At 38.6% G+C, this 21479-nt stretch overlaps 1 protein-coding gene across 1 annotated transcript in view; it reads right to left on the minus strand.

The window, feature by feature from the left end:
• Window positions 1-21479, minus strand: part of LOC103769713 (transmembrane protein 117-like) — a gene marked incomplete at its 3' end in the record, with an annotated part of 91929 nt that overhangs the window by 43630 nt on the left and 26820 nt on the right. Inside the window, exon 2 of the mRNA XM_008936937.1 lies at window positions 17206-17338. Within this exon, the coding sequence (XP_008935185.1) occupies window positions 17206-17338 (133 nt within the window). The remainder of the gene's footprint in view (window positions 1-17205; window positions 17339-21479) is intronic.

Genomic DNA, 21479 nt, shown 5'->3' on the forward strand with positions numbered 1-21479 from the left:
TGTGAACAGTTACCAGTGCACACCAAATTAGGTGGGATTAATAAATGATTCCATCAAATAGATGGTGTAATTAAATAACAGCAGTTAATTGGTATGTGATTTATGTAGATTAAAGCATTCAGTCATCAGATGCAAACTTTGCATTAAAGAACCATATACATAGCCATGGTGCATCCTGATGAAATATTAAACCAGGAGCTCTGCCATCATGAAAAATAATGTCATACTTAATTTGATTATGGCCATATTAATACAGGAAACAAAAGATAGCACTCTGAATCACTTATTTTAAATTGTACCATAGCCCTTAAGTATCTCAATATACTTTTCTGTATATGTTTAAAGACAGATTTTGTGAAGCCTGTCTGTTTTAACCATCATCTCTGTACATATCACATATCCAGCAAAGCTCACCTTGTGATTTAGAGTGAGTTAGCTGGCACCTGACTTACTAATTCCGAGCAGTTTACTTATAGACAGACTCAGTGTTCTTTGCTCATACGAGTACCACTTCACACCAGGTTGCTCTACTGGTTTAAATGAGGTCACAGGAGGGCTAAGGCATTTCTTAAGAAATCTATACACAGCCTGACTTTAAATCCAACCTTGGGTGCTCAGAAACTGCTACTCTCAGTAACTCAAAATCTGGAATCTTTCTTCGGTAAAATTTCCATCAGATATGTTTCACAGATGAAATATGGCTAGTTATGTGTGAAGGAACTGACCAGCATACAGAAAACCATTTTTCTTTTACTCATTTTCCAAAACATTCTGAGTAAAGACCAAGTAAACTCACGAAATACTATTTTATGTACTGCACTGAATCCCCGGTCAGAGAAGCAACTTTTAACACATCTTGAATATCTCATCTGTCACTTACCTACATGTATAAAGATCCTAGGACAACATATTGACAACAGCTCTCTTAACAATTATTTCTTAATTAGACAAATGTGAGTAATGGATAGAATATTTCAACATCTGAAAATGGGCAGATGGCACTGTAAATATGTATATAGTTTATAGTCAATATATTCTTTTGTGGGAATTCAATACCCCGTTCTATATATTTCTGGCTCTTCATTCAAAAGCTCATGAAAGACAGAAACAGGCTATCTTTCAAATGCTTTTTTGGAGTAATTTTGATGCATTCTAGAAATGACAAAAGACATGAAGGGTAACTTTACATTATGTTTGGCAAGTAAATCAGGTCTTGTTAAAAAGCAGATTACAAACGTTTAGCCACAGTGCCCTCTAGCTGCTTTAATGCTGAATTTAGAATTTCAATATAGTTTTCCATCCACAGAGAAAAAAAATACCTGGTTGAACCACCAGCTTTTATCAGTACAAAATGAACCCACACCTCTGCTCAGGAGACTACAGGCATTGCTATTTGTGATCCATCTGCCTGGTTTTCCTTATCACAATGACCCACACATCCTATCTTCAAAACAGCATTTCTCTAACATCCAAGAAATAAAATGTATTTTTCTTATTGAATTTCCATGCCTGAAAAGTAGAGGTGAGGAAACCATTCTGAACAAAGTAAAAACTTACTCAACATTTTTATTAGGACCTAAACAACTTAAGCAGAAAGAATGCCCTAGACTAGATGGTCCTGCTCTGGCAGGGGGGTTGGACTCGATGATCTCTGGAGGTCCCTTCCAACCCCTAACATTCTGTGATTCTGTGAATGGGTTCCTACCTTTCACTACTTTTTTTGTTTTGTGTGCAATCTACACTGTCTGGTTTGAATCAGAAGGCACCAGGCAAGAGTGGCATATCTGGGCTGACCTGAAAAGGTAGGCTCTTAGATCAGATGAAGTCCAGGCTCTCTTCACGGATGACATCCGTCAGGTACAAAAAGATACAAGCAGTTTGTCGCTTATTTTTCTAATACAACTGGCTCAGGGAAGTGCTGGGTCACACTTTTGTTCTTCACCAGCTCCACAGATATATATGTTCAACCAAATGTCGAGTTTAAATTAGCGATGAAGGTGCACACTTTATAATGACACAAAAGGTAATGAAAGTAAAGGTTCAAATTAAGAACTGAACAGAGAAATCAAAATGTTAGCGAGGTATAATTTATGATTTCATGCAAATATAAATCAGTATTAAATAGAAAATAAATAATAAGATAAAATATCATAAATAATATAAAATAGATTAATGTGTAACTGAACTGTATTGATGTTTATCCAGCAAAGGAGAGTGACAGGCAGTAAACTTCCTTCTAGAGAGGAAGCCTGTTACTGTCAATACTAAACCCCAGAATAACCCTGACAACTACACAGTTTTACCTGGAAATGTTACAAGGCAACAAAAAGTAATGTGAATATGGGGCAACTACCCAAAGCCTGAGCATCTCACAGTTCCTTTGTCTCAAGCAATTCTCTTTGGAGAGTGGCATGTATGTGGTGTAAGCATCCCGCTGATGGTCCTAAATCACTCTTCATAAGATGTGCAGGACTCCTGCCAGCATTACTGACTTCCCCAACCTCCTTTTCATAAAAAGTGGTGGGATTGGGATTTCCTGCTCACTGTGGAGAGCAAGGAGCTCTACTGAGGCACCGTTTGCTTTTTCCTGGTCCTATGCCATTCTGAAACTGCTTGCAGCTCTTGCATTGAGTCAGAAGAATACCCAAGCCCTTTTTGAGATATGTGCATATATATATGTATGTATATATGTATGTATATGTATGTATATATATGCCTTTTGATTTATTATTTGATTCTATAATTTGCATATTTTTGAACTTTACATCCAGGACTTTTCCTTTTCCTCGATTGTTAGGGTCATTTTAAGGGACAAATCCTGATCCTTTCAGTTCAGTAGAAACACTCTTGATTAATAAATGGCATTAGAGACACTCATTAAATTCTCAGATCAGTCTGTAACATCTAGGATAGAATCTAGCAAGAAGGTAGTAACCACAATATAGGCTGGTTCAAATGCCATGGAGTCTGCTTTAAAATGAACAACTACTCTCTGATCTTAAAGCCTCCCACCTGGATTTAGGGATCTCCAATCAGATCCTTAGACACGCCCAGGGCACGCTCAAAAGACATGAAGCCTCTTCCTTCCCCAACCACTGCATTTTGCTTTGAAACAGTAAAAATTTACTGAGATGAAATGTGGAATTGGAAAACCTAGGTTAAGAATCACAAAGATCCTAGCAGCATTTTTAATTTTCTATCCCAGCCAACTGTAATTTTTAATGTATAAATCCTGAACAAGAGTTTGGGGGGGGGGGAAATAATTGTACATTTTCACTCTGTTCTCCTTTTAAAATGCAAAGCAGCTGGAATCAGTGATACCAGATGGGCACATACAATCATATGCAACATTCATCACTACAGAATTGAAGCAATCTCTCTGACACTGTGGGCACTCTGATTATTTACTGCCTGTGAATCTCTTCATTTATGCAGCTGCAACATGAGGCAAAGCAGAACAGGGAGAACCTGGATCTAACTATCCACTATGTGGAAATACTCTGAAGTGTGGCCTGTCTCCTGGACACGAGGTGCTCTCAGCATCAAGAGTAGAAACAAGGTTTTCACCCTCGACCCTGTCAATATCAGAACAGAGCATTTGCTCTTCATTTCTTGGAGGAGGCAGACAGTTCGTACTTGAAAAAAAAAAGCCAGACTGGAATATCTAAAAAGGTGGCTGTTTCTGAGTCACAAGAACTGATCAAAAGTGGACTGGCTGTGATGGTGTTATGCTCTAGCTTCAATAAGCAAAGAATTTCTGCCAGTAAGCTGAAATCAAAGTTCAATAATTTTAAATTATTGAAATTACTGAATTTTGGTTTTGACCTACAGGCAGGAATGTTTTGCTGCATTTTTCCATCCTAACTTATATTCACTTTTTTTTTTTATATGCATATATGAAAACCATTTCAGCACAGGATGCTTCTAGAGGGTAAATTTTGTGAGAAATTAATTTTTAACTATTGACGATACAACTCTGAAGAAGACTAAAAGATGCCTTTACAACCTCAAGCACTGCACATTGCTGCATGTGACTAGAGACTAAGAGGAATGTTTTCAGCCCTGGAAACTCCCAGGCTTTCATGACACATGTTTCTGAAGTCTATAAATACAAGGTTTCTTTTTTACTCTCCCTGAGCTAGTCTTTCAAGCCTCAGTACTAAGCCCAAGAAGCACAGTACACACAGGTCCCTAAAAGGTGGTGTCACAGAAGCAAAACTGCAGCTTTCTGCCACTGCTGCCACACTGCTCAGCAGTGGACCTGCTGTACGGGGAGGCGTCGGGGAGTTGGTGAAGTACTGGCCCTCAGTCCTCCATGAGAAGAGCAAAAGTCCTTTGCAAGTTCCCCCACTGTGCTTTATACAGAGCAGGGTGTCATCCTCCTGTTACTTCAGTCAGCTAAGAGCTAAAGAAATAGTCCTTTTCTTAGCCTTACAAGCATTTTAAAGCTAGAAAAGGGTTCTTTTGATTCTATTATCATTTATTCATCACTGGAGAACTAATTGTAGGTGTCAAATGCTGCTGTTACCTAGTATCAATTTATGTTCTGTTAACATTATGTGTTAGACAAGCTGGAGCTATTACAATGGGTCACCTGAAAGAAGCAGAACCTTTTGTATATCTTTACTTTTCAGAGCATGTGTTGCTGCAAGTCATTTTATCATAAACCTTTTTACAGGTTGCTTCCATTTAGATAGCTTCTAACTGTGTCATTTTCAATGTCTCATTGTAACTTTTACAAACAGTGGTGCTCTCCATCACAGTCATGCTGATTCTTTTACCGTAAAAATGTCTCTAAAACTAAATTCCCAACCTACACTTTGCTAGGTGAGCATTGGTAAGTAGCAAAATATTTCTAACCTATCTGGATAGCACTCAAGAATTTTCTGTAAGAAATCTCTGCATGGAATTTTTTTGCGTTAGAAAATCCTAACTTACATTAATCTTCTTGCATGCATATATGAATAAAAGTGGCATGCAATTTTGGAGGTTTTGGGGTTTAAGTAAAAGTTTTACTTACATAAAAAAAAAAAAAAAGAAGACGATAAAAAAGTCTTTATTATAAATAACAGACTCCCAGCAATACCTTTAGGCAAAAGTGTACATCTTTAGAAATGAGAAGAGCCTTTTCATCTTTTCAGAAATAGCCACATACCACTAGAATTCCTCTGTCTCTACATATATATAGATACTGATTCACAAACACAACCAAGATACTCTAAAATATACTGTCCATTTCTCCTTTTACAGAATTTCCCTCTAGACTGGACAAGGCACCTCACTGAACGTAACTGGATTTTGTCTGAATAATAATGAAAATTTCATGTTTATTATACTGCTATAACACTAAATATAATTGAACAATGGTAACATGGAGAAAGCTGTGTGTACATTCATTACAAAATGTTCTTTTCATTAATTTAGCATTTTTTCTCCTGGCATCTGGTGCAGTCATAAGTAGTTATTTGTGCATTATTCAAAATTATCTTTGAATTCTTGAAGAATTTTGGACTGATTTTTAACTTCTTACAGCAAGCATTCAATGTTTTATTCAAAATAATAACTGGATCAATTTGCTGCAACTGGTGTTTTGGCTATTTATTCAAGCATGAAGTTCCTTTGGGTGCTGAAACTGCATAATAAACAGTTTTGGCACAAATATAAAAAAAAAAATTAAATGGTAGTAAGTACTGTCTCAAAAATCAACATACTGTTGCTGCACAGCAAATAAGAACAGTCCCTTCAAGATCTGTCGATGAAAAATGCTTAAAATGTATTTTTGTGAAGAAGGCTGAAGAAATTCTAAGACACTATTTGTTAACAATAAAAGAAAGTAGGGTGTTGTAGCTATTACCAAGGAAAAATCCTGGATCATCCAGTGGGTGTTCTGAATAAAGAACTCAAGATTTGGCAGGAAGACTCACAGAGAGAAAATACAGCAAAGGCATCTGAGTAATCAGCTGAGAGAAAAAGAAATTAAATAAAGCAAGAAAGACTTTAACCTATACGGTATTTTTAGTAGACTAAATTTCCTTTATCAAATCTTAAAAACTTCTTCTCCGTCCCCAGATTTACTGTCTTTTTTCCTGTTGGACTGGAGATGAAGATTTCTCCGTATTATGAGTTTTGCTTGGAGGAAATTAAGGATTCACAGTCAAATTACTGCTAGTTTCATTTTAGATTAATTCAGATAAGTATCAATTAAAATAATTCAAGTAACCATGCTGTTTTACCATCTTAATTTGTGTCCTTCAGTGTCTGGTAAACTGAATATTTCCAATCTCTCAAAAACATTCAAGGAGATCAAAAGGTTTATATCAAACAAGTAGACTTTCAATTATTTTTCTTTTACTGGTATATACCTGTTTTTTTCTAAAAAATCTAGAAATGTTCATAGCTTCCATTTCACAGCCAAAATGTTAAAACTTTCTAGTTTGGGTGGGAAAAAAAACCCAAAACAAACAAACAAACAAATGTCTAGATCAGAAAAAAGCAGTCAATTTTAAAATTGAATGAAACATTTAAAAGTTCACATGTACATCTCTTAATGTGTTGATTTGTACAGTTATGAAAATAGTAACGAGCAGGCATCACCTATGAGCCAGATACTCTGTTTTTAAAAAACTGTAATAATCCTGCAGGTTAATCATTAAAACACAGTTTTATTTGTATCATGCTTATAGATTACCTTTAAACACACCTAGAACGCATGCAATTGGTGAAAAATGCAGGTAAATACTTTTAAACTGATAACTTATTTTTGTTACAGTCATAGTTTTAGGGTGATTGATGGTTATAACATTGGATAAAGCAATGGGGAGACATCATCATTTGCTAAACTCAGACATTTCTATAAAAATGTCTGTGCAGTGATTTTTCAAGATGGCAACAAAATATGTTTTACAAATGCATGTACATTGGGGGGAAGAGGGTGGGCTGCAATCATAAATGCTTCAATAAACTCAAGTCATATTTTCTGTGAAAGTAAACCTGACCTTTCCTTTTCTTCCATTTTGTCTTGCACTACTAAGTGGTGAAAAATAGATAATTTAGACTGCCCTCTCTAGCGAGAGCAGTTTAACCACCAGCATTAGGGCAATAATCTGGCAAGGACTACCTCAAATGCTCAGTTTGATTCACACAAGTTGTCACGTTCAAATGCAAAGCATTAAACACAACCAGGGCCATCAGAAAAGCACTACAGGAGACCGTTATCCCAGGTGTTACCCTGTGGGAGCTGAAACCACGTCATGGACCAAATTCGTCTGAGTCACATCAGCTGCTGCTACTGCTGGTGCCAGAGGAAAACAAGTGCCTAAAAAATATCTTCCTGCACTTTTCAATTCTTTGTCTTCTCTGCCATGGCTTTCACGTTCAGCAGATTCAATCACAACCGCACTCTCCACTCCAGCAGCCTAACAAGGCTGAGGAATACGCTGCCTACCCATCTGCTGCCACCACCTACCTCATACTGGCAGAGATGCTAGAGACAGGTGGGCTCTCTGCTCCCCAGTTCTGTTAGGATGATAAAAAAAGAGAATATAGCAGCAGTACCCAGAGCAAGCAAATGTCTTACTAGGGTGGCAGCTGTGCTGCATGTTTTTCCATTCCAGGTACTTGGTGTCTTCAGTGTTTCCAGCCAAAACGAAGAAGGATGAAAAGTGCCAGGAAGAATTTTCACAGAATCACAGAATGGTAGGGGTTGCAAGAGACCTCTGGGGATCATCTAGTCCAACCCTCCTGCCAAAGCAGGTTTGCTTAGGGCAGGTTACACAGGAACGTGTCCAGGCAGGTTTTGAAAGCCTTCAGAGAAGAAGACTCCACGACCTCTCTGGGAAGTCTGTTCCAGTGCTCTGTCACTCTCACATTAAAGAAGTTTCTCCTTATGTTGAGGTGGAACTTCCTGTGTTCCAGTTTGTGCACGCTGCCTCTTGTTCTGTCACTGGGCACCAGTGGCTCCATCCTCTTGTACCCCCACCCTTTATATATTTATAAGCATTGATAAGATTCCCTCTCAATCTTCTCCAGGCTAAACAGATCCAGGACTCTCAGCCTGTCCTCATAAGGGAGATGCTGTCCGCTAATCATCTTTGTAGACACCTCTGTTGGACTTTCTCCAGCAGTTCCCTGTCTCTCCTGAATGGGGGACACCAGAACTGGATACAGTACTCCAGATGTGGCCTCACTGGGAAAAAATTTCCTTCTTAAAAGACTGCTTTTTATGGAAGTACTCATTATTAAATTTCTATTTATTAAAACTCTGTGTTTATCTCAATGTCCTTCTATGAGCTAAAAGCAAATGGGAGAAAGAAAGACAGTAATGGATCAGCTCCTCATCTAGTGGAAAGTGGCAGTAATTCCGCTCAGGCTGCCCTGCAAAAGATAAGCCCAAATTCTAGTTTCATCCTTGGCAAAGGGAAAAAAAAAACCAACCTCTTACAACTTTACAGATTTCCTAGCTCATGGTGACATGACCTGAGGATCCGAATTCCTTCACAAGAAGACATTACACTCTAGTGAGATGATTCTGACAGGCCTATATCCTAACAGGCCTCAGGTGTCTTTGGACTTCTAGCCTCCTACATCACGGTCAGCCACAGACATACGGCCCCACTTCATGAGCTGCAAATGCAGTAACCCACTAACTTTATCACAGGTTATTTTTCCCTTTGGAACTGAACAATCTGGGTTAGGGTCATCAGGAGACTCAATCTGTGTATGTCATGGGCAAAGAAAGCAAGACATGTAGGCAGTAGCAATGTTATGGATCCTGAACTGGTAAAGGGCTGACAGGTCACAGTATTTTCACATAACCCTAACAGACAATGCCACAGTGACGATGTCACGGTGTGATTAAGGGAAAACACTCTCAATAGCTATATGTCAGTTCAATTCAGAAGATCTTATTAAAGAAGAAAAGTAATGTAGTCATTACTAGTGCCTTCAAAAAATAAAAAGGATGTCAGTGAGTGCCCACAGGATGAGCAAAGGAAAAATCTGGCTTTATATTGTATCTGTAGTGTAAGCAGAAACATTTTAAAAATGGCCACTTTACTGTAGAATCAAAAAATGAACAAGTTCCTTCATGAACTCTTTTATATACATTTTCATATTAATATAAAAATTAACTGACATTTTTAATGTTGTAAGTTTTGGATTTATTTTACTTCAAACAAGCATATTTTAAAAGAAAATAATAAAAAGCTAATACAAAATATGTAACAGTGCCATAAATTAACTTTTGCTTAATATTTAATGGCATTGTGCCATCAATGTAGCGTGATCAATTCATCTAGTCAGCTATCCTTAGCATAGGAAAGGATACTTATTTGAATGGAGGAAAGGGGAATCAGCCCTCACACATTCCCAAACTCACATCAGTGTCACCATGGCAACACCACGGGACAGCTATGTGACAGCCACAGGGCTACTTGCTCCTCTGTCCAACCCAGGGTTTGAGCACGACCCCTTTGGTGCTGGACATGCCTTTGTCTCTCACATGCTTTTCCCACCACAGCCTCCAGCATCCTTTGTACTTGATGTTCTTAGCTAACAGGTCTGGCTGTGTCCAGCACTAAGAGTTCTTCCCTCTGGCATCTCGGATCAGTGACAACCTTCTTAGAACCAGTCATTAACTTGAGCAAGAGGAAAAATGCTCCTGGAGCTCTTACAGCAGTGCTACAACTATAGTTCTTACCTAAACACTTAAAAGCACCTGAGACTAATTCAGACAGCGCACATGACAAGTACCTTACCCCCAAGATGGAACCTCGGCCTACATCTAGACGAAGAACTCCTTCCAGAACTGATACATGTCACTTGAATTTCTGTGGTTTAGCCTTTGATTCTAAGCTACCTAAAAGAGTTTACAGGAAAATAAGTTGGCTTGGATAATTTTTCTTTTTTCCCTTGCAATTTGATTTTCTCCACAAACTCCGGCTAATTTCAGTCATTCTATTAAAGTTGTTAACATTTGCATACTGTTTGGGAAAGACTTATGATGTCCCCAAAAGGCCACCTCTGAGAACGGCATAAATGAGGACAACTTAGAATTTGGAACCTTCGCTTCCAGCAGCTCACAAAAGCTTGAAGTTCCTGGAGCTCATGGAGCTCACAGTATAACACAATTATCTTTGCCAAATGAGTAAGGACAAATAGTAAGCCCTTTTTTTCTGGCTGAGAACTTGAATCAAAAAAAAACAAAACCCAAACAACAGATTTGGATTTGCCTTATAGCATGACTACAGGATAAATACATAACTAAAACAGATATATACAAAGGATACATCAACATAAAGCTCATGAAGCATATGGCTGGGTAGACACAGCTACAAAGGTAGTCTGGAGAGTTAATATAGATCCACTGTGGGCCTTGCAGTCCTGTAGAACAGTTACAGTGCTTAGGAAGACATACTCCTGTTTGTTCCTAAAACTTGCTCTAAAAATTATGCTAATGATGACTAATCCTTGACTCATTAAAAAGCAATCAAACAGACTAAAACACAGAATCCTAAATAAGATGTGTTATAAACCCCTTCAGTAAACACACATTTCCAGGGACACAATAATCTGCATGTAGCTACAATTGGGGAAAAAGGAAAAGGAACAGTAACTAATTTGGATGGAGGTAAAGTATTTAATAGAAAGCTATTATTGTCGCTTTTAAAAATGTATATAGATGTTTCCGTGTTTCAGCCTATCAAATGAAATGCAAACCCTCTTTATATGCATTTGTCAACTGCATATTGTAATTGGGTCCCAATTCACTAAATCACTTGAACAGAGTCCTCTTCAAAATGAATGTTCATTAAAATTAATTAAAGAAATATTTTTTATTCCTAAGGAATATCTGCTATGAATGTAGACAAAAGTACAACAAAAATATGCACTCTCGCCTAGTGCCTTACAAGAATAACTGAAACCCTTTGACAGCACAGGTAATAAATTCACAACCAACCCTCTCCTGACACATCCAGCACTCAAAGAAAACAATCCTGACAACTTGTATTATTGCTATAGTAATGTGGCAATTAGCATCACAAGAGAAAATGGTTTGTGTCTACAATTTTAATGACACTTTACAACATTGAATAATGATGCATCTGAACATCCTTCGGTCAATTGCAAATTGCTTCGTCTAAGACTAGACAGCTGACATTTGTGAGATGAGCAGTCACAACTCTGATTTTTGGATGTCATATGAAAGTACACTACCGTGTTGTAATTTTAAATATCAAAGCACTATTTACTGACACAGGCTCTCAAAGGAGAGAATGGATTTCCTTTGGGCAGTATATTCTCCACTTAAAAGCAATATAATTGGAAAAACTTCAACAAATGTAGATACTGACTTAAGATTATCTTAGTATGTCACATATAAATGACAAAAATACGGGACAGTCCCTGGATGGTTCCAGGCTCAGAATTTCTTTAAAGAAATACACTATAAATTAAGGGATGTGCATTTGCTTGTGGCACAGAAAAATCCAGATAAAAAGTTTAGTGGAAAGGATCCCTGTCAAAATACGCCCTTTGCTGCCACCACGTGGGCCTTGCTGCAATGAACTAGGAATGAACACCAGTAATACTATTTCCATCCTTCTGCAATCCTCCTCTTTCCCATTTGATTGGGAAAAAAAAGTTTCCTCCTTTCACTTATGTTTCAAACACAGCCTCAAATAAATAAGTTGTATTCCTTATCTGTTAGGTGTTACACACATCAAAATTACAAGAAAATAAATTACTTTAATTAACAAATGAGCACACAAGTTCCCTCGGTTTTTAAAAAAGTATTCAATAAATAATTTGATAAAAGACATATGAGACCTGCACCTCACCCTGCCTGCTCAGATAGCACAGTTAGTCGTTGTTGCAAGAGTTCACCAGGTCAGCAACCAGATGGGACTCCAAGCAATAGCCAGGGTTACCTGATAGCTGTCAGTATGTGAGGCCTCAACTACATGTAGATATAGATAATAGAAGATGGCCCCAGGCTGATGGGCAAGTGGCACAGGCATTACAAATTAAATGCATGTCCTTGATCTGAAAGGTTTTGAGAAGTGTCACAACTCTGAGCCCTGAACACAGCTTAGGCACTTTTTTAACTGTGAAACTTTCCATAGAATCACATAGAATCATAGAACCACCAGAGTTGAAAAGGACCTCTAGGATCATCAAGTCCAACCTTCCTCTCGACATCTCCCTAACCACCAGACCATAGCCTCAAGTGCTACATCTCGTTTTTTGAACATCACCAGGGATGTTGACTTCAGCACCTCCCTGAGCAGCCTGTTCAGTGTCTAACCACTCTCTCAGGGAAGAAATTCTTCCCAATATCCAATCAAAACCTCCCCTGGCACAACTTGAAGCTATTCACTCTCATCCTATCATTAGAAGTTTGGGAAAAGAGACCAACACCAGCCTCACCACAACCTCCTTTTAGGTAGTTGTAGAGAGCAATAAGGTCACCTTTCGGTCTCCTCCAGACTAAACGACTGCAGTTCCCTCAGCCAGTCTCCATACGCCTGTTTTCCAGCCCTCTCACCAGCCTCGTTGCCCTTCCCTGGACCCATTCCAGCACCTTAATGTCCTTGTTATCCTGTGGTGCCCAAAACTGGACACAGCATTCAAGCTGCAGTCTCAGTAGTGCTGAGTCCAGGGGCACGATCATCTTCCTACTCCTGCTGGTCACACCACTTCTGATACAGGCCAGGATGCCATTGGCCTTTTTGGCCACCTGGGCCCACTGCTGGCTCATGTTCAGTCAGCTATCCAACAACACCCCCAGGTCCTTTTCTTCCAGGCAGTTTTTCCATAGACACCTGCACAGCAGATTTATACTAAGCATATTTATATGAGCCTTTAATAGGGAGAAAAAAAAAATCCTTTCCTGTGAAACCACACTGGAGCTGCACACCAGCATGCCCTGCAGCATGCAGGATGCCATTGGGAATGGGGACATATGGTACGGCATCATAGAGCAGATCACAGTGATGCTGATCATAATGATGATGTAGATCATAACGATGCTGCAATGGCTGTGAGCATGTGCTTAAAGAGGACACTGGAAACATCTACAGGTTTGGTCACTCTACCACACATGAGATAACAAAATGTTGAGGAGGGAACTACTGTCTTTACACTGCTTTTGGCTTTTTAACTGAGACAGACCTGAATGTGCTTTGAAAGCCGAGATTGTTCTAAAGTTGTCATTTTCAAAATCCTAACAGATCTTACCAGCACATTACAACCATTAATTCTTAATGAAATCCTGATATACATTGTTCAATCTTACAACTCAAGCTCCAGAATAGCAATCAGAAATGGCTAAGTATAGGAGACAAAGTGTGAGACAAGTATCTCATGTTCCACTGTGAGAGAAGCCTTCCAGGCATCTTCTGCAAGAGGGCAGAAAGCTTCAGTGTGCTCACTGGAACTACACAGAAATTGCTAGACAGTTAATTTATCTACCTAAGTTCTATATAGCATTGCCTGGGCTAACTGTGCAGAGGGCTGTTGTGAAAACATGTGATGGACCATTTTGCACAAGTGTGATGGACTGCAACGTGGCAGACGTAGTACTTCTGCTCTTGGGCACAAAACCGCCACAAGACTCACAGCATCAACAGCAGATCCCCGGGCCAGTGTACGTCACATCGGGTTGTATCAAGAGTGCCTCTCACAATGTACCGTATCACTGGCTAACAAAGACAGCCACCCATTGAGAAGATGTGATCGGCAGATGTAATCAGCAGTGCCTTTCTTGCTACTTCAAAAACTTAAAATTCTAAATTGCAGACGAAATTCAATGGCTTCATTCCTACCCCACAGTTCAGCCCTTGGCATCATATAAGGTATTTTTTTCTGCCCCTCCACAACTGTTTTATTGTTTTCCAAGTATTAAAACTATCCCAAAGTAAATCCCTACTTATTTGAGCATAAAGCACACTTAAGGTTACTCTGATTTTCACAGGAACACCTTTTTCTGTGTTATTTTCACAGCAGCCTTGATCAGGCCTGCTCCCTAAGGGATACTGCTCTGTTCTGATCAACCATCCTTCTACACTCCCCAGGTGTCCCCTAAACCTAAACCTAAACGTAATCCTAAACCTAAACATGAATAATAGCTGAACCTTTCCTGACTCTGGATCATTTTCACATTTATCCTCTCCATTACACATCTTTCTTGTTGAGAAAGACCAGCTAGACCAAACACCTAGTTCCTGAAGCCTGTGCCTCAACCCTGCTGGGCCTTCAGATGGTTCCACAAACCGCACCTGACATGGGCCCTTGCCCAGCTTGGCCTCTGCGTACAGTTTTCAGGGATGAAAAGCAGTAAGAAATAATAGCCGCAGACCATTCTCTGACATCTTTTCAGACATGTTTCCTCACCAGATGTTTAGCTCTGACTACCAGAGCAATAACCTAATGTACAGGGGGTCAATGCCATAAACTGTGAAGTCCCTAAAAGAAAATGTCACTGAAAAAAAAGATGAACTTAAAATTTAAAAAGATACATTACCATCTGTCACAAAACTTTCAGTTCAAATAGTCACAATTTCATCCAGCAACCAGCTCTATAATATATAAAGACCAGCAACTTGTTCAGCTGTTGCTCTTCTCAGCCAACTACACTCCCTACTGCTACCCCTTTTAAAAAGATACATTCAATCTTTTTATATTTGCCACACTAAGACGCATGTGAATTGTCTTTAAAAATACTTCTAAAAAACTTCAAATCTTGGCAACTGTAAAATATACCTTCTTAGAGATGGTAAGATGACAGAGCTTTAATGCACTCCTGGCACAGGTTTCTCAAGCCCTTGACAGGATACTGCTTCTGGTACAATCACTCACACTGGTGTTCACATGCAAGACATATGATTCTCCTACTCATGAGCCACAAAGGGATTGTCATTGATTAGACCCAACATCTGACATAAAGAAACTTGTCAGATGACAGCACACAGGGCAAGCTGAAATCAGACACAGGGCAAGGAGCACACACATATAAAAAAAAACAAAAAAAACTTTTTCACTTTCTTGTGAAGAGTAAGTTAAGGGTTTTGTAGCCTTTATATTGGAAAGATGTGTATTCTGGATGCTTGTGTTTCATAGGAGCCCAGAGGCACAAAGGTCAGTTTGTCTCTACGAAGACTGTAACCTCCATGCAAGCAGACTCTGACCTTAATCACAGAAGCCAGTCTCTCCAGTGTCAGTCATTTTGGTAAGGCACTGTGGCAAATGACATAGACGGAAGTGTTCTTTTGCACAGAAGTATAAACGACAAAGCAAATAGCTTTCCTAAGGATTACATTTACTCAGGAAAAAATAAGCCACTCCTTGAAACACTTTATTATGGCAACATGAAGTAGTTGGCTTTGATGTGTAGAAATCCTCTTTTGAAAAGTACTACACATTGTTCTACCTCAGCTTTGAAAGGACTGATCTAAGGGCTTTGAGAGATGGTTTATATCATGCAGTTTGAGACTGAAACTGTTCTGTTTCACTTGCTGCCGTTTTGCTGGCACAGACATCCAAACCAGCTTATCAAGCCTTCAGTCCACTTCAAAAAAGGCAGTGTTATTCCTTGAGCACAGAATGGTCAGCTTCCCAAAATAATTACAACAAATCTAGGGCTCGAGCATAAGTTCCAGGAAAGGAGAGGCTTAATCCCACAGAAAGCAAGAGGGTCAGCTGATTGACACCAGCTATTTTAGTACAAGGCTGTGCCTACTTCCATGGATGTGGGTGCTGATTGCCATGCAATCTCTTCAGTGCAGCTAATGGAAGCTTGTAACAGATATGAAGAGCAGGAATGTTGACAGGACAAATGAACTCTGATTTCCAGACATGAGTCAATCTTTCAAAATCATTAATGCTTTGTCTAACAGCTAGTTATAGTTTCTGGAGCACTAGAAATACCAGATATAAATCCTAACATAATACCGGTAACAGTAGGACTGTGTAAGGAGGGAAACCAGAAACCTGCAATGCTCCCACTCTCCTTATTTCAGGGATGATTATTCTGCCTCTTCTGGGGCACCTATTCATATTTAGCACACTGTTAGCATGATTGTTTCCTAAAATACTTGGTGATTCTGCTGATTTACCTGCCTTGCTCAAATCAATACATTTAGTCTTCATGCTACAATCTCATGATTAGGCCAGCTGGTCTGTGCTTACATTCATTCAGTGACACCCAGGCTGCCTCCTACTCACCTTTTGGTTTATGTCACATTGGAACAGGACTTTATACACTGCATACTTTTGTTGACACACTTAGATACGTAACACACCACATTAGTACCCATTAAATAAGTCTTCACTGGACTCTGTTGGTATGGCTCTGATACTCTGCTAAGAACAAGTCATTCAACCATTTGCACAGTTCCTCAACTCATATATACATTGTGGTTCTTATTCCATGCTAGAATCTCTTCAGATACTATCCTGTTTATCATAAACAACAGGACTGCGTGTTTTTGTCCAATGGAGTCATTTTGTATGTATTAGATGACTAATAATGTAGATTTTCCCAGGAAAATCAACATGTGAAAGGGGTGTTAATTTTGAGAAAACAAGTCTTCTTAAGCCAGAAAAGTACATAAAAAGCACCACTTAAAACAAATCCAGATATAATAAAAAGACATCCCTCAGCCAATCATAAATTTGCGCTGTCAGAGCACCTTATAGGGAAAAAAAAATACAGTTTTAAAGAATATTTTTAACAAACTGAATCAGCAAATATTATGGTATGTAACCAAAACATCACTGTATTACACATTTCATATTTGTGGTTTGAGTGTGAGCTTCCTGAAATTTCAGTGTTTCAGTTTCTTTAAGCTCTGATTTTCCTGAGTATTCACAATAGCGATGCTCATACTTTCATTAGAAACTACTCTGCCCTAACTTCAAAGCAAATTTATTATGCTATAATTCTAAATTTAAAAAACAGATATAATGATCATTAGTATCCTGGTGTAATAGTTGCTGTCATCACTCTAGGACCCCACTTTTGGGCTAATTAACCAAGTAAATTTCTACCTAAATTCAGAAAGCAGAGGAATAAAAAAAGATAGTGAATACTAGTATGCTTAAATTTTAGTAAGCTCTTGCTCACTGTAAAGCAATATAATATGAAAGGTTTCCAGCAGAACATTTTCTAGAGCAAAAAAGACTTTAAAGAGAAACTCTGTAACCTACCTCATATTCCCTGCCATAATGAGGAACAGATTATAAATGTGAGAAAAAATGAAGAGGAAGAGGATGGTACTGAAGAACATTGTCATCCAAGACCCGTGGTCCTCTCGAAACATTTTCAGACGGAGCAACTGACCTGTGGTATGAATATTATGAGAAAGCATATTTTAGTCAGTCAGTAAATACATGTTTACATGACAACAAAACCAAAATAAGAGTACTAAACTGTATTTCTTCTAATACACAGATATTCCACTGTGTGTGTGGAGGGCAGATTTAGCATCATGCAGCCAAACTACTCTTCTGTAGTTAGGCACGAAGAGATACTATTACCACAAAATTACAAGTTAGCTTCTCACCAACTGATGAAAACTATTTTGGGCTCTTACAAACAGAATCACGGAGGAGGATGAGGTCTGAAGGAGTCCACATCAGGTCTGTAGTACCTGATCAAAATGTGACTGTGGTTTTACATACACTACATGTGATTCTGCATGCTGGCTAAGCAGGTTTTGATGTTTTCCTATTTCACCTATTAATATCTCTACTTGCTCTGCTCTCAGGTTAGCACAGCAAGATGAGCAGCCATGCACAAGTGAACAAGTGGGGAACTAACCCAACTAGGGAAAAAAAAAAAAAAACACACCACGTTTTTTTTTTTTTCTTTCATTTAGTTCCATCAACCTGCTGAGTCTGAAGATCAGTGAGCAGTACTGGTGCAAAAATGGGAAGGAGTGATGGACTGGAAAGACAACTGCCTAAATAATCACATTTTCTAGAAATTTATATCCTAACTCTCCAAAAACAAATGCCACAGCAGAGAAGATCTCATGGAATTCATCTAGACCTCCAGGCAATAGTTACTTTTTATTGGCATTTGAGCTATGTTTTGAGGAACAAGTCTATTTATAAATTTTGGAATGTTGTAAGTACCTCAGCCTGTGTGAGATCCCTTATTTGCTGCCAGTTATTTCTTGATCAATAACAAAAGAGTCATTAGATCTTGATAGTTGCCTGTCTCTTTCCACTGACAATAGACAGCATCACGTAAACATCATATGATGATAAGAGCAATCTCATCATATGTGCTTGTGTAGTTTGTGAAAACACAAACACAGAATAGAATTCAGGATTTGGGACATTTGAGCTCATGAGAAAAGGAGATTATTTGCTTTCCTGAGAAGGTGATTTCAGGTCTAGTTGAGGATGAAAGAAATTGCCTGGACTAGAATGAAACTCCATGTATTAGAGGAAAAGCCACCCCCTGAGTCAAAGGTCACTCTTGCTTAAGCCCAAAAGTACAGAAAAAAACCCACAGTAACATGTACATGTCTAAAAAAATACATAAGTAAATAATCACTCTTCCTCTCAGTAAAACTTTGGTAACAATACTCTGTCAACTCATGGCTTCTCTGTTTTGTGAGGTCACAGAACGCTGCCACATGTTCTTGTCTGCCAGTCATTTAGTGCCAACACAGGGAACTCACTAAAGTTTTAGATTTTAATAACTGCGGGGGTGGCATGACCTTACCCAAAGGTGTGATATGTGGTGGGCACGTGCCAGGCAACTTTGAATCGGTTTCAAATTCTACAAGAAACCTCCAGTGGCATTATGGGCAAATAATTTAGACTACACTCAAGTCACAAAGGTAAAGTATAATATTACTCTCTTTCTTACAGTGAGAATTACTACATGATACCACAACAAGGCCACAAACTGATTAAGCCTATAAGTGGTAACATAAAAAAAATCACAACACAAAAGAGAACAGAGCTTTCAGTCATACTTATGATGTAATTAGTACACATTTCCTAGTCGGGTATGTACACCAAATGTGTTACCACATCACAGAGAACCAAACATTCCCTAGAGTCTTTGAATGATGACCGTTCCTCATGGTAATGTTCCTGCCATTTCAAAAATATAATATTACAAGTTTGTCAAAGCTAGACTGATTTTAATGTCCTATCCTCAAGTCTCACTGCAGTACAACTCTCATCCCCATCCTGCTTTTTGTAGTTATACTTGGTTTCAATGGTTCCTGCTTTTTCAAAGGCTATTCACTTGGAGTGATTTACTACCTAAATAGGAGTGACTGAATGATGGTGGCAAGGTGTAGAAATATCTTTTCAGAGCTTGACTCACAGCAAGTACAACACTTAACATCCCAGACAGGACTTCAAAAGGGCCTTGTACCAACAGATAATATTCAGCATGTTTAAAGAGCAATATAGTTTCTGCAGTGATCATTTTTACAATTAAAGTAACATCAGAAAGACTGACCAACTACAGAGCACTTTATTAAGCTAAAATTTGTTGTATTCTGAGTTGTAATGCCCCACTGAAATATTACAAAATAACCTACTACAATCTTACTATGTTTTCACCATTCCTACATAAAGAAAAATCTTAGTTCCTTATGTACATTTTTTCTGCATCTTATTTTGAAATGTTACACATTGAATATGAAGTACAAAAGAAAAAAAAATAACATGCAACAATAACTTAGTAATAATGGTATTTTTTAAAGGATGCTGAGTAAGATAACAGACCCTCACAATTAATTTCAAATGCTAAAAAAAGGTTACTGATTCATGTGTCATTTTCCTTTTCATGTCGAAGAAAGCTTTTCTTGTGTGAAGTATTAGAAGTATGTCCCCTGACATACATTAATTGCTACACTAATCTCATTAGGAAATCAAATTATGACTTTGTGCAGAAATTTGTACTGTGTTTTTTTCTTAGACGTAAGCACTTTAATCATGTGATGTGTTTGTTCTGCAGAGAATGCCTTTTTTTCAAAGAATAGTATATGTCTTGTGTCACCTGAAAAGAAGCTGTCCTTACTCTCACTATTGGTGGTGGGTGAAACTTTTGTCATATTTTCTTCAGAAATACTTTTCCTGGACTAGTTTTCATTCTCTGTCTTCTCCTGCTATCTTTTTCTCTTTGTCCTTCTCAATGATCATAAACACAGGAGTTTCTCCCCTCTGTTTCCTCTAGTCCTTTACTCTTTTCACCTGGTCATGCAATTTCATTCTAATTTCCAGATCTTCTTCAAGCTTACTCTTACAATTCTTTTACTCTTCTGAATCTCTCCATCTTGTCCAGCCCTCTTCTTTCCTAAAACAAACACATCACAATAGCCTCTATACTTGCTTCTGCAAGAATACTCTATCACCATTTGTCTTTCAACTCTAATATCTTTAGGCATACTGTTTATTCACTGTCTACAGTTTTTTTTTTCTCCTGGGCTTCTACAAGTCTGGTACAGCATCTTGAGCTGTTCTGCCAGAACTTCTAACGACCACTTTCTTAAAGTTCAGCCATACAACTTCTTCCTCACCCGGGTGAGTGTCACACACCTCAGTCCAGTTGTTCATAATCTTCTTGACATCCTCACCTCCTTTTGCGAGCTCCTCTACCAGCTCTCCTTTTACCTCTACTGATTTGTGTAGTTCACCATCTATCATACTTGCATGCCCCTGTAACTAACAGCATCCTTGTTTTATCACAGGTTACCAGAGATAGTCTATGCTTTTACAGATAAGATTCTTCTTTTCTAAAACCAGGTGGATTTTTTAACATCCATGGCAGAAGCGATGGGTGGGTAGATGGGGTGGGCCAAGCTCTGCGACAGAGCAAGAAAAACCTAGGTGCACAGAGCAGTCCAGTACTAGGGCAGCAATTACAGAGATTCTGTCAGTGAAGCAGGGGGAAGAAAGGAAAGTGCAAACACACATGTGCATGCCCCAAGCCCCTGTACTCGAGTTCTCATCTTTCACTGCTGCAAACGACAGCCCCAGGCCTAGCTAGACTGAGGATGTGCAGGAAGTCTGTCCTTCCCTGAAAAGCAAGCAGAGGCTGCTATGGCAATAGCCATTTATCCTGAATTACTGAGAGGAGGGGCTTAATGATAAAATATACTTCCCTTGCAGTTTGAGATCTACTCTCTAAAGAGTTGCCATTGCACATGGAATACTACTGGCATCGTGGATTGAAAGCAGCACTCACAAAACAGAGTTGTGATTTGAGAAGTTCCAGATCAATGGAGAGGAAAAGCACAGCCGGGCAGCTAGACTTCTGTAAAGTAGACAACTCCAACCTTTCTAAAACGGGTAAGAGATTTATTAAGTATTCATTGCAGCTGTATTCTCCAAAGCAATATTATTTTTCCTATTTAGCTATTACACACTGATTAATACATACATATATGTATATATTCCAGATTCTTAAAAGTACTTTTTCACAAATAACTGTCTTTGGTAGGCAAATT

This window comes from Merops nubicus, unplaced genomic scaffold, assembly GCF_000691845.1.
Source record: "Merops nubicus isolate BGI_N331 unplaced genomic scaffold, ASM69184v1 scaffold5033, whole genome shotgun sequence".
In the NCBI taxonomy this organism is placed as follows: Eukaryota; Metazoa; Chordata; class Aves; order Coraciiformes; family Meropidae; genus Merops; species Merops nubicus.